The sequence below is a fragment of the Zalophus californianus genome, chromosome 4 (assembly GCF_009762305.2).
Source record: "Zalophus californianus isolate mZalCal1 chromosome 4, mZalCal1.pri.v2, whole genome shotgun sequence".
Lineage (NCBI taxonomy): Eukaryota > Metazoa > Chordata > Mammalia > Carnivora > Otariidae > Zalophus > Zalophus californianus.
This window is the reverse complement of record NC_045598.1, coordinates 156485341-156500039: the sequence shown is the minus strand read 5'-3', so window position 1 is coordinate 156500039 and position 14699 is coordinate 156485341. Positions and strand designations below refer to the sequence as shown.

General features: G+C 38.2%; 1 protein-coding gene and 1 long non-coding RNA gene across 2 annotated transcripts in view; one reads left to right on the top strand and one right to left on the bottom strand.

Annotated features, from left to right (window-relative positions):
* UBR5 (ubiquitin protein ligase E3 component n-recognin 5) overlaps window positions 1-14699 on the top strand; it is a 132420-nt gene that overhangs the window by 61201 nt on the left and 56520 nt on the right. The window contains 7 exon segments of the mRNA XM_035727246.1: window positions 5435-5551; window positions 5632-5742; window positions 6573-6727; window positions 7512-7629; window positions 10857-11041; window positions 13375-13484; window positions 14329-14441. Of these exon segments, the coding sequence (XP_035583139.1) occupies window positions 5435-5551; window positions 5632-5742; window positions 6573-6727; window positions 7512-7629; window positions 10857-11041; window positions 13375-13484; window positions 14329-14441 (909 nt within the window).
* LOC113923129 lies at window positions 2149-14415 on the bottom strand. The gene is made up of 3 exons (XR_003520192.1): window positions 14310-14415; window positions 4120-4283; window positions 2149-2199 (listed from the first exon to the last, which is right to left on the bottom strand). It is a non-coding gene; the product is annotated as an uncharacterized LOC113923129 (long non-coding RNA).

Genomic DNA, 14699 nt, shown 5'->3' with positions numbered 1-14699 from the left:
AAGATGCAAGCTTCCCATTAGGTGATTATCTCACATGGCTTCATTTCACTTCTCAGTCAGTTCTGAAATTTACTTTTCTCAGACTGGAAATTTAGTTTTATGTTGCTGAATGTCTACATGCAAAATGTAACTATATATATATTTATGCAGCTACAGTCACGAAAGACTGTTACCAAGAGAATGCCTGGATAAGAGTGAAGTAAGGGACGTGGGAGGGAGAGGAAGGAGTAAAGTTACACAGAAATCTGAGCTGAGTAAATCTGCTGAAACTGAACATAAAAATAAAAACTTCGCTTTGTGCCCCATAACAGACGCTTTCAGTTAAAAGCACGCACATATCCTTTATTTTCAGCAAGTTGTGAGAGAAGAGGGTGGTGAGAGTTGTGTGGTGGGCGATGAAGGAAAAGGCTGATGGGCCAAGTCTGTGCTGTTAATTTGCAGCCCCATCCCTTACCATCGTGCACTCATTTTCTTACGGTCTAAGGGAAATAAGGAAATTACATTCACACTGGTCTTTTGAATTGTAGAGTTGCATGTGATTCTCAGTTTCTTTGAATGGTATTAAGAGCAAATAGCCCCATGACATTTGGCTCCTTACTTAAGCTATTAAGCCTCACTTTTGGAACCAGTTGATCCAACTTGTTGATCATACTACTTTACCTTCAGGCTTCTAGAAGGGCAAGTTGAGTGGGGAGAGGTCTTTGTTGTTGTTTTATTGACACTTGGAAACTTCCAGGTAGTACCTGTTAAGAATTAGCTAGATGTGTCACAGATGAAATGGTCATAAAAAGGAAAAGAAGGCAGGTATAAGGAGACTAGGGAAAAGTAGATAGGCAAGGAGAAATGAAGTGTGGATAAATAGAGTTGACCAAAGTCCACAGAGTGACCTGTGGTTCTAGTCCATCCACTTCAAGCATAATACACAGTATGTTGCTCTTGGTGCTGGTACTTACTGGGAAAGCTAGTGTTGGCTGATGGTAGGCAAATTAAAAAAAAAAAAAAAAAGATGAAAATCCAAGTTTTATGGGAGAAGTTTAGGAATGGAAAGACCAACTGTTTTAAAATAGAAGTCATTAAATGTAGATGTGGTCAGCAGGAATTCATGCTGCTGGACTTAACACGCTTTTCAAGTTTTGGCCCGTAGGTAATTTCTTTCATATTTTTGACAGTTCCCATCTCCTTTTGGGGAGGGATTTCTAGTTTGATTGATGACCTCAGTTCAGTTATTTATTTAGTGTCCTTCAGACAGTTGGAAATTTATTGAGTATTTCAACCACTAATGACTTGATTTTTGTAAAAAAAAAAAAAGGGGGCTGCAAACTACTATCTTTAAGGAAACATGCACATCTACTTTTTCCAGTTGGGTTGAAGCAGGCCCCAACTTGCTCAGAGGCAGCCATTATTATTTCATTAAAACAATAAAAACAATTCAGTGACATTATGAAATGAGTTATCTAAAATACTGTTCTTTTGTGTTGTGTTTGTTTTTTTCTTTAAATTTTTTTATTGTTAATCACCATACATTACATCATTAGTTTTTGATGTAGTGTTCCATGATTCATTGTTTCTGCATAACACCCAGTGCTCCACGCAGAACGTGCCCTCTTTAATACCCATCAGCAGGCTCACCCATCCCCCCTTCCCCCTCCCCTCTAGAACCCTCAGTTTGTGTTTCAGAGTCCATTGTCTCTCATGATTCGTCTCCCCCTCCGATTTACTCCCCTTCATTCTTCCCCTCCTGCTATCATCTTCTTTTTTTTCTTTTCTTAACATATATTGCATTATTTGTTTCAGAGGTACAGGTCTGTGATTCAACAGTCTTGCACAATTCACAGCGCTCACCATAGCACACACCCTCCCCAATGCCTGTCACCCAGCCACCCCATTCCTCCCACCCCCCACCACTCCAGCAACCCTCAGTTTGTCTCCTGAGATTAAGAATTCCTCATATCAGTGAGGTCATATGATACATGTCTTTCTCTGATTGACTTATTTCGCTCAGCATAACACCCTCCAGTTCCATCCATGTCGTTGCAAATGGCAAGATCTCATTCCTTTTGATGGCTGCGTAATATTCCATTGTGTATATATACCACATCTTCTTTATCCATTCATCTGTCGATGGACATCTTGGCTCTTTCCACAGTGTGGCTATTGTGGACCATGTTTGATTGTTTTATATTTCTTTACATAACGAATCTAAATAAGGCCAGAAGCAATAGGTTATTATTCCATCATCTTCCTATGGTTGGACACACAAATTTTCCACATTTGTCCATTATGGATTTTCAGGGCCTTTCGGGTTCAGTTAGCTCGTTCAGGACTTACCTGGGGAACATTGGCCTATCTTGGGAGGATATAGGTAAGTCACTTCTAAGGGGCCTCGTGCACCATGCTGTTTGCTATAGGGATGATTTGTTCAGGATTGTACTGCTCTGGCAAGGCATTTTAGTTAAAATTCATTTGTTCATTCATTTATCAGGGTGCTCCTGTTGTGTGCCGAGTGCCAAGCTGGCCTGTGGGAATATAGAGGTGAATACAATATGGACCCCCGCCCCCGCCGGGGATTCTGTGGGGAAGACAGACATTCACATACAATATAATGTGTTCACAGTATGTGATCAGTGACAGACTTGATGGTGTGACTGCAGTGCGTAGGGGTTCATGGTGGGGAATGACTAATACTACCTGAGAGATTTGGCAGAGACTTCACAGAGGAGATGATATCTGAGCAGCATTTTTAGGGAAGGTTAAGTAGGCATTGACCAAGATGCAGAGGCATTCCAAACATACCAAGCATGAGCCTCGAGTCATGAAAGGGCACGGTGTATTTGTGGAACAATGAGAAATTCAGACTTGCTGCATGTAGTAGGGAGTAGGAGAAGAGCAAGATGGAGCAAGACTGTGAGTGCCCCAGGCAACTTGCCACACGGTTAAGATGTTTTGTAGTCTCTAGGAAGCAAACAGTTCTTAGAGAGGTGACATGATGAGATTTGTGGGGTCCTGTTCTATTTTTTTTACGAGGTGAGCATTGTTGGTGTTGTGGGAGAAAGATAGGAATAGGAAAAATCTGGAGTCGGTTCAGAGACTGGTAGAATCGGGGAAAGGAATTGTGAGCATTTCAATCAGAGTAATGGCAGCAGGGACAGAGGAAGGGAAGAATCTGAGGAATGTGAGGCGAAGGCAGCACTGGTTTACTAGTCACTACCTTGTTGAGAAAAGGAGGAGGCCACAGGAGTGCCCAGGTTTTCACGTCTCTCCTGTTACAGGGTGGGTGATGGATGTCATTCATGGAGAGGGACTGCAAGGGGCGTGTGGCTTTGGAGGATATGATAAATTCACTTTATAGATGTTAGGGTGCTTTAAGACATCCAGGTAGGTAACTCTTGCAGGTTAGTGTGGCAGTAGATTTACATGTTTAAAATAAAGCATTGCGCCCCAGTGGCTGCAGTCCATTAGGCTGAGGGTGGAGTATAATTTGAATAAAGGGACAAGGGCAGAATCTGGGGCAGGGAGTGCATGATGGTAGGAGGGAGATGGAAAAAGCCGTGAAAATAGGAAGAAGACTACTAGGGAGTAGTGACCTGTGAACAAGAGACAGGAGAGGTTCCAGAGCAGATGAACAGGGTCAGACGGTTCAAAGAGTTTAAAGAGAAGATGGATTAATTAAATGCGTGGGGCTGATATGGTGCAATTCTGGCTCTGAGTGAAAGCTGGTAAAGTGAAGCATATGCCAAGCAATTCACTTTACCATGAGTAGGATTGAGAGAAAGATTAGTTTGGATGGTTGTTGGGGTTATGAGAGAGGCTTACAGCCCGTGTGTGGAGGTTACCTTTAAATAAGAGAAGCATACTTCTTTTTCTGAGATGAAGGTGAGGAGAAGAGGAGAATGGTGTTTTTTTGTTAAATAAATCAAAAATAGGAATATTCAGCAAGCTTGTGCTTTTCTGGGTGAGTAGGAGGTGAAGTTGGGGCAGAGTAATCATAGTTGAATTTGATTGAGCCCTTATTGGCACTGGGCTCTGTGCTTGTGTACTTTATAAACGTTAATGGTCTTTGGTTTTTCATCTTCTACCCCTCAGAGATGAAAGGGGCTTCAGGGAAATTATAAAACTTACCCAGAGTCACATACTTGTTAAGTGTTGGATCCTAGTTTGGGGGCTCACTTGGTCTGATTCCATCATCCTTTAACCAAAGGAAGGAGAAGGGAGTGTGAGAGAGAGATGTTAGGATTTGATGCAGCAGGCAGCCTTGGAGAGAGTAGATGAGGGTTTCCAGACACCTATGGAGAAGGGAAGAGAGGAATTGCTAACTTGCAGAATTTCAAATTTGGTCTCCCATCCCTCTATGGAATGACTTGAAAATAGGGCTGGCTGATACTGGTAAAATAGATTAAAATGCATGTTCTTTCATATACCTCTGCAGCATAATCTGTTGTTAAATTTTAAATTGTGGCAGACCTTATAGGCTTTAGCTGAGCACTATAACCCATTGACCAAATAAGATTGGAATTTGACAGAAAAGCAAAATGACACCATTAGTTTAGCATACTTCAGAGCCAGAATTCCAAAGAGAAGCAGTATGTAGACCAATAGCAAAAGTACAACCAAAAATCTCTTACCTGGCAAGTTTTGCTGTGTGATTTCTGGGTAGCTTCACGACTCCGATCATATTAACATATTATGTTAAAAATTAGTATTGATACTCATTTACATTTATTGTCCCAAGATTATTGAAATTTAATTGCATTGAACTTCTGGCATTTGCATCACCTTAAAACTAAATAAACTTCTGCCTTAAAAATAACAAAACAGTGTAGACCTTTTTTTCAGCAGCTTGGAAGAGCTTAGAGGGAAGCAGTCATCTGTCTTGACACTTGACTTTCCTAGCTTCAGCTTCTTTTTTCTTCATTTATGTGGCAATTTATTGAGCGCCTACTCTGTGCACTGTTCTACGAAGTGGGGATATGGTGGTGGACAAGACAAAGCTTATAGTCAAGTGAATGGACTATCCATGAGTAATATATTGTATGTCAAGTTGTGAAATGCAGTCACCTAAAAAGTCGAGTAAGGAGATGGAATATGAGAGTGGTGGTTTTGTAGGTAGTGTGGCCAGATGTCTCATTTGAGCAGGCTTGATTAGGGAGAGATTAAGTCACCCAAGAAACAAGGCAAGAGAGTACCAGGGACATGGCAGGATCCTACAGGCGTGGTCCAAGAGCTGAAAGAAGGCTGATGTGCTTGGAGGCCAGGGAGTGAGTTCAGGAAGGAGCCAAGGCTGCTGTACAGAGGGCCTTGCAGGCTGTCCTGAAGACTTTGCATATAGCTGTGATTTATATGTTCACAGAACTAATGCAGGTTTGATGAAGTGATTAAAACCATTAGGTTTGGCAATTGTTATATTTATACTCTTGTGTTATTTTTTACTTTATAGGATGGAACAAAATTCATCTGTATTGGGGCTCTATATTCTGAGCTTTTGGCTGTCAGCAGTAAAGGGGAACTTTATCAGTGGAAGTGGAGTGAATCTGAGCCTTACAGAAATGCACAGGTATGTTCTATTAAACTCGCACTGAATAGCTGTACATATTGACACACAAAATGGTAATCGTGTTTCTTATGCTTTTAAAGAATCCTTCACTGCATCATCCACGAGCAACATTTTTGGGGCTAACCAATGAAAAGATAGTCCTGCTGTCTGCAAATAGCATAAGAGCGACTGTAGCTACAGAAAATAACAAGGTACAGAATACTGTGCATTGATTGAGAAACATTTCATGCTTAAATTCTTGGTTTTCTTCCTCTCCCTGCCCCTTTTCCATCTTTTCATTTTCTGTCTTTCTAACTAGATCCACAAACACAAAGCATCTCAAACCTAAGAGAGTAATCCAGTGTATAATCTTTTTGTTGCTGGTTTATCCCTGTATTATAATCCAGCTTTTAGAGGGGGCTTTTTCCTTTAAGGGAAGGAAACAGTATTCAAGATAAGGGCTGACAAAAGAGGAGCTATTGAAGAGCCGGAAGAGATGGACTGGGAAAGTATGGGGTATTATACCTCGGGTTATCAGTTTGGCTTTTGAGTGACTAAATTGTTTGGAAAATTGTTGAAGCAGATGTTTAATTTTGATTAATTTCTTACAGATGGCTTTAGACATTCATTTCAACCATAACTGCTACTTTGTGTGAAGAAAATATTTTAGGTTCTAGTCTTAATTAAGAATCTTTTTTTTTTTAAAGATTTTATTTGTTTCGCAGAGAGAGACAACAGCGAGAGAGGGAACACAAGCAGGGGGAGCGGGAGAGGGAGAAGCAGGCTTCCTGCTGAGCAGGGAGCCCGATGTGGGGCTTGATCCCAGGACCCTGGGATCATGACCTGAGCCGAAGGCAGACGTTTATCCACCCAGGTGCCCCAAGAATCTTTCCTAAATTACTTATTTTTCTGACATTTAACTCAAAGCATTTTAGAATTCCAGTCCATAGAGTATGTATGCCTTTTCCTAGTTTTGGCCATAATCCTTTTAAAAGATTACTTGTATTTTATTTATTTAAGCCCTTACTATTTTACTCTTTAGGTTGCCACATGGGTGGATGAAACTTTAAGTTCTGTGGCTTCTAAATTAGAGCACACTGCACAGACTTACTCAGAACTTCAAGGTGAACGGATTGTGTCTTTACATTGCTGTGCCCTTTACACCTGTGCCCAGCTAGAGAACAGTTTATATTGGTGGTGAGTATCACAGGGAGGGGCAATTCCTTATCAGTGAATACTTTTAGGTGCATAGATAGGTTATTTCAACATGAGAAGGTTGGTTAAAGGATAATGCTTTAAAGGGAGGGAAATTTCACTTTGGAGTAAAGTAATATTAAAAAAAAAAAAACACCTTAAAGAAAGCCTTATACGAGTAATGCATACTTAGTAGTGACTACAATTGTGGAATTTTACAGAAGTATAAAGTAGAAACAGACATCACCTACCGTCCTACAACCTAAAGATAACTGCTGTTAGCATTTGGGAGTATTTAAATCTTATTTTCCTATACGTAAATGTGTACTTTGCTTTTACATAATTGGAAGCATAGGCTATAGGGTATTTTTTCATACTTTTTTTCATTCAACAGTATTGCTTAAAATACAATTTTAAAGGTATTTCATTGGATGAATATTCTGTGCCTTCCTTAATCTTTTACTGTTAGGGATTTTAAATGTATTTTCTATTGTGTTTTAAGGAGTTATTAGTAAATTTGCATTGGCAGAAATATAGGGGAATCTACTAATGAGATATAATTATTTGGAAGAGAATTTTAGGTGATCAATTTTCTGTAAATTTTAATCCCTAAAGGCTTAATAAAAACGGATCCAGTTATGTATTAAACCTATGATCAAGTTATGATTAAGAAGTTGTACATGTTAATACTATTCTGAGGCAAAAATACTATAATGTGTGTAATTTCAGATTACTTTAATAGACTTCTTTGTTGCTTGCTTGACCAATTTATACTTTTTCTTTTCAGGGGTGTAGTCCCTTTTAGTCAAAGGAAAAAAATGTTAGAGAAAGCTAGAGCAAAAAATAAAAAGCCCAAATCTAGTGCTGGTATTTCTTCAATGCCGAACATCACTGTTGGTACCCAGGTAAGTGATTAGAATGAAACCTGTCCTAAGGGCCATTGTTTCTCTTCAAAATCGCTTTCTTCCCCTGTAAGCAGTTTTACAAATGAATGTCATTCGGAGGATCAGGTTCCAGTAGCATGTATGTCCTCTTTATTTAGTAGTTGAGTAACAGAGATTTCTGCCCCAGTGTCAGTAGGTTTCCCTATGGGGCAAGGTTTCCAGATTTTCCTAATTTTAAGAATCACTTGGTACTTAAATGCAGAACCTGGAGCTCCTTACCTGAAACGTTCCTTCAGTTTGTCTGGGGTTATGGCCCAAGCATCATAGTGTTTAAGACACACTGCAGGTGAGAAACAGCCAGGCAGTTTGAAAGATACTGCTCTTGGGGATGCTGTCAGCATAAGGCAGGAGGCTTCATCAGATCCCTGTTTCTACCAGTTTCTGTTTTTTTGACTCTGAGATGGTTTTATGCTCCTATCTTATAAATAGGTAATTTTTCTGATACCTCAGTGGATCAAAGTGTGGTCCGAGGACTTCTGCTGGCTTCTCCACTCTTTCATGGAGTTTGCAGAGTCCTGTCTCTTCTTGCAGTTTACGTATGTGTGTGAGGCTGGATTGTTTTCTACACTTAAGTCAAAGTAATGTATCACAACAGATGGAATGCAGAAGCAGACATGGGAATGTCTTCTGTTAAATCAGACATTAAGAGGTTTGCAAAAATGTAAATAATGCCACTTTTCTTGCTATTTTTGAAAATGTCATATTTCATAAAATTGTTTATATTAACTTGGGGTTTATTACTGTTAAATATTTAAAAATTTCTCAGTTTTAATTAATAATACATTAAATACCAACTAGATAGGATCCAAATAAACAAAAGATTTTTGGGTCCTCAGTAATATTTAATAGGGAAAAAGGGTTCTGAGACCAAAAGAGTTTGAGAACTGTTGTTCTACTTCTCATTCATTAGACTCTCTAGAAGTTCATCTTCAGGACAAAACTTGATGCATGTATTATTACAGCAAATGCTGCAATAAATGTTTAAGGGCTTTAAAAGCCCTGTCACTTAGACAGTTATTATTTTTTTACACAATTTTTATTACACAATGTGCTAATTTTGTCATCTTGCACTTCAGTTGTTTTTTTCTCATCACAAGGTGGTATTACTTATATTCCCTGTGTCTTAAAAAATAGTCATCATTTTTGCTGTTACTTTTCTACAAAGCCCAGCTTAAATGTACCCGTTTTTGTTCTTGTTTGTGGCTCTTTTTTTTTTTTTTTTTTTTTTTTGCGGGGGGCGGGTGGTCATATTCATGGTTGTCTTGTTCGGACTCCTTTCTTGGCCTCCTAGCTAGGAAGTTTTTAATGATTACCCACTATTTTGAATATTATTGTTCAGCCTTTATTATTTATGTCAGTTGCTTTGGACAGATCTGTCTCTTCAGGGAGCTCTCCTTTTCCTGTTTAGTCCAAATTCTGATTTCTGATGTTCTCAAAGTTCCTTGTTCACTGGACTCACATAATAGCAGGATATCCTAGCATTTGCCTTATTAGCTTGTAGGATGACGTTACTATAGACAGGGAGGGTAGAAAAAATACTGCAAAGGTGCAATGATAAAAAGTTTTAAACAAAACAGCTTCACACTAAATTGCTGAGAGGTAGTGGTGTATTAAAATATTTTGGTTGTAGAGCTAAGATTTTGTTTTAAAGCTGTAAAAAACTAGAGATTAAAGACAGTGACAGCCACAGAATAAGGAAAGTATTCACATGTTAACTGTTGATCGCTTAGAGTTTTCAGCTACACTTGCACTCTCGGATCATAATTATTGAGAGGGATGTATTTAGCAGTTACTCATTGGCATGTCTTGTTATATGCTGGATCCTGAATACACACCTTGTTGTTTTTAAGGTGCATTTATTTTTTTTTATAAGAAGGCATTAATAACTAACCTATCTTCTAATATAACGTCTTATCACTGTCTTATCACATTTCTCTTTAAAATACAGACTTTTTTTTTTTAAGGTTTTATCTATTTATTTGATAGAGAGAGCGCCCGAGCACAAGCAGGGGGAGTGGCAGGCAGAGGGAGAGGGAGAAGCAGGCTCCCAGTTGAGCAGGGAGCCCGATGCGGGGTTCAGTCCCAGGATCTTGGGATCATAACCCGAGCCAAAGGCAGTTGCTTAACCGACTGAGCCACCCAGGCACCCCCAAAATACAGACTTTCTTATTAAAGATTTTTATTTATTTTTTTGAGAGTGAGTGATGAGAGAGAGAGCGCGCGCGCACGAGCGGGGAGGGGGGCAAAGGGAGAGGGAGAAGCAGATTCCCCACTGAGCTGGGAGCCCAACGTGGGACTCGATCCCAGGACCCTGGGATCATGACCTGAGCCGAAGGCAGACGCTTAACCGACTGAGCCACCCATTGCCCTGTGTCACCTTGTTTTATGTCACTTACAGTTAATTATAAACCACCAAACACATGATCTTCACATATGCCACTGTCAAGTACAACATAATCATTAGTTACTAGATGACTGAACAGAATGTCAGTAAGACTGAGCTATTGGAAAAATAAGAGATTTCCAGAAATAATGTTTATCTCTCATTTGGAACTATTGTTGTTGTGTTTGACAGTGCCACCTTGCAGGTTATTAGTTTCAGAGTATGACCTGAGGGTGCTCCCTGACAGAAGTTTTAGGTTATTCAGTCCTGGACTCAGTTAACTTCTAACACTGATGTTAGCATATTCTTTTTTAATGTAAGAAAAAACATTATCCAGTGAAGCTTCTGGTTTGTAGAAAACTGCAGTCTTCTGGGGGAAAGAAATACCCGTAGAGATGAAATTATAGAGCCTGTATACTGTATAGCATCATGAATTAGGAAAGTAATTTCGAATTAAACTGACAAAAAGTGTAATTTTTTTCATGCCAACCTTTAAAAAAGGTTTCTTCCCTATTTCTGTTCTATTTCCTTAGAGCAGAATGGTCAGGATATTTGTTGCATGATATATTAAAGTTATTTTTTAGCAGATGTGCTAAAATTATTAGTGCTCCATAATTTTGGGAATAAATTCTTGTTGGAGGAGACCTTTAAGACAATGCTTCATCAGCATTATTGTTGGTGTAAGACTGTTTTTGGAAAACCTAGGAAACAGTACTTTTATATATTGTACTTTCATACATTTGAAGCAACTCTTATAGTTTTAAAGTTACGTCATTTTGATGGTGATTTTTCTTCTGTATGATAGGTATGCTTAAGAAATAATCCTCTTTATCATGCTGGAGCAGTTGCATTTTCAATTAGTGCTGGGATTCCTAAAGTTGGTGTCTTAATGGAGTCAGTTTGGAATATGAACGATAGCTGTAGATTTCAACTTCGATCTCCTGAGAGCTTGAAAAGCATGGACAAAGCTAGCAAAACTGCTGAAGCTAAGTAAGTACTATACTCTGACTGATCATGGTTTTATACCAGTTTCTAGTTTGCTCTGTATATGAGTCAAGGCTGACTTAGAGGTGCACAGTGACATAGAAAGGTGCTCCCGTGGTGGGTCTCATGAGGATGCCTAAGAGTTTTGAAAGGAATTGGTCAAATTTAAAACTATTAGCAGCTTGGTTAATATTTGTATGTTATAGTTCTTGATGTTCAGCCGCTGGAGTGACCATGTAGAGATCTCTTTTTGTGTCTTTGTTTTGTCTTTAGAGTGTGTCCTTTGCCATGGTTGTGTGGCAGTAATAATGTGTTCAGCCTTACCTGTATCAGGCCAAAACTTTGCCCTTCTCTATCCCTGTGTTATCATCTTAATTTCTACCTAATGTCTTACCTGCATCTTGATCCTTGGAAGGGTTTTACAAGTTAACGTGCTGGGAAATTCTATTAAGGATTTGTAGATTTTTGGATGGGAGGGATATTGCAAACAGAGATACCAGGGAATTGTGTGGAGCCCACACACAGAGTCTGGCTTATTGTTTGGGAGCCGGATACAAGATCTTACTTAACACTTGTACTTTTAGAAGCATCTACTTCTCTCTAAAAATACTGATGTGTGATGTAATTTGGTTGTTTGTTATATGAACTTAAGAAACTTTAATAAAGTTTATAAATAACCTTTTTTCTTAATCTTATAAAAATGTGTGACCATTATAGACACATGGATGAGTAATGTTACATTTCAGAAATACAATTTTAAATGTTTTTATGTATTTCCTTTTTTAAAAAATGTATACAGGCATTGAAAAGAATTGCTGGGCATTGTACTATACATACAGATTTTAAAAGTGCTGGAATTTTTTCGTTTGCTCAAACGCACGTAATGAATGTAAATTTGCTGTTTTTATTGCTGCTCTTCCTCTTAATGCAAATTGAAGTTCAGAAAACACAAGGATTACTGTTAAATAAGTTAAAAAATAATCTTTAATAAACCAAAGCTATTGTAACTTATGCCAAATTAAGACTTCTTGCTTTGTTGTAGTGCTCTCTCTTTCTCTCTCTCCCCCTGCCTTGTTTTACAAGATAGATTTGTAGACTTCCTCTGTAATTACAGTGATTTTTATCCTAAAAATAAAAGTGACAAAACACATTTTCATTATTTATGAAATTTTGTAAAGGATGGTTAAAATAGTTTTGGTGTGCACAAGTATAAATGAGTTTGAAATAGAATATGCTATTGAGATTGTGTAATTTATGAAGTTTTTCATGTCTTCCTTGAAATTTGCCATCTTTATTAATAAACTTAGTAGAAGAGCTTAGTGAAATGAAACGTTAAGAACATAGTCGTTTTCACGTGAACAGACTCTTCTTTGCTAAGTCCTTGAAATGCATTCACTTTAAAGGCATGCTAGTGATTAGTCAGCATCAGCCCGTCTCCACCATCACAAGCTTTGCGGAGTGGCCATGAGTGAGTGTTCATGTGTGCTTGTGCTGAGCACTTTGCCAAGGTGCTGGTGAAAATAATACTGGTTTTCTGTGGACTTTTTCTAAACTCGGGTGAAATTCCTGGTGGAGGTAATAGGAGACAAGGGGGTTAAGATGATGGCCTTGATTATAAAATATACCAGGTTGATCTGTATATAAGAAATTTCTTAGTAATAGGTGACTTTTCTGACTAAAAATTGACTTCTGCCTTTTAATGCCTAAAAATATTTGTTTTTACTACCTGTAGAATATCGTGTTGTTGTTGACTGCAGTTACCGTCTTAGGTATAGTTAATGAAATAACTCAGTGCAGAGGAATAGCTTATTAATTCTGTAATTTCTCATTTCGGTTATAACAGATGATGGTTCATCAGCAGATGGTTCAAGAATAAATTTTTGTAAACCATTGTGAGTAGAGTTCCTTCTTTGAACTCTAAGGAACTAAAGATCTAGTTGGCATTTTATTTATTTTCCTTTACCATTTTCTCAGTTAAATTGCTATGTCCAAGTCAGGGTTCACTGAAGTGTGAAACTTGTTTGCTCAAGAGGCTTAGGCTAAATTGAGTATAGTTTTTATTGTTATTCCTAGGTAAGGCTTATCTGAATCATTGTTTCATGTTGTTGATAGCTTTATATGGTGTATTTTTCTTTCCTTTCTTTTAAAACATTACTGAGAATTTGAAGTATGCACTGTGTACCTTTTTCAGTATCTTGAGTCCTAGAAATAGACCACTTTGTATAAGTTTTTATTATTTCATTCCCTTACAAGAATAAACTTGAGTCTTAAAAATCATCTGACAAGTTCCTAATATTTCATTTTCCTAATAACGAGGAGAATCTTATTTCTAATCTCAGGCCTGAAAGTAAGCAGGAACCAGTGAAAACGGAAATGGGTCCCCCCCCCTCTCCAGCCTCCACATGCAGTGATGCGTCCTCAATTGCCAGCAGTGCATCAATGCCGTATAGTAAGTTTTATGTGTAGTGTGTGTGCATTGGTCAAAATCAGGCCCCAGGCGGACAGCTGTGTTCAGTCTGTGTATGATTTGAGGCAGCTCATACACCATTTTTAATATCTTTTCGTATAAATTGTATTTCTACCAGTTTCATTTGTGTGTGTGTGTGTGTGCAGCTTTATTTAAGTGAAAAAAAATGGTATTTACAGTGTTGCTATTTCTTTTGTTTTTGAGAGTTACAGTGTTTTATAATTTGTAAAATGCTTCACAGTAATAGTGGGAAATAACTGCCACTAATTAGACTATCTGCCCACCTTTTTTGAGACTGTTTTTATTGTAAATTGGTTATGGCTCGGTCACAGTTTTTGCTCAGAATTTGTAGAATTTAGGAACCTAGACTCACTATTGCACCTTGGATTTAAAGAGTTTTTTGAAAGGTCCTCAAAATAAATTTATTTTATAATATATTTACTTTGTACCTGAGGAAACCGAAAGTTAGACTTTCAATAGTTAATGTGATAGTTTTAAGAATAGCCTAACATCTTTTATTTTAAACCTTGGTCAGATAAATCTAATTTTAAGGGTTCAAAATAAGTTTTTTATTTCTTCTCTGTGGTGTTTGCAGTAGTGTTAGTCTCGGTAGGCATTTACAGATACGGTTATTTTTCACTATGAAGTCATTTGAAGTGGAAATTGGTTATAAAACATCATAAAGCAGTAGTTCACAGAATTGTTATTTAGATATCTCAGTTATGTATCCCTTTACAGATGATTTTTTTTTCATATATTTAGATGAAATCTATAAAGTCTCTTTTACATTTTCTTTTTGGTACTTACCATTTTGTTGTTGTCTAAGAACGACGACGGTCCACCCCTGCCCCGAAAGAGGAGGAAAAGGTGAACGAAGAGCAGTGGTCTCTTCGGGAGGTCGTTTTTGTGGAAGATGTTAAGAATGTTCCCGTTGGCAAGGTTTGTTTAAGATGTCTAAGAATGATTTACTACAAGAATTAGAACACTATTGGTTGTCCAAGAATTTATGGTTGGTGAGTGAGCGTTCAGCCCTTTCTCAGAGCCGCTCCGTCTGTCACTTTCGGTGAGCCCTTAGCCTGCTGCAGATAGCTTCTCCATCATCTCTGTCCCTGAAGATGAACAGATGACTGGGGGCCCCTTCAGCATTTATGGTGATAGATTGCTTTCTTTAAAGAAAGGTGTTAATTTTGGAATAAT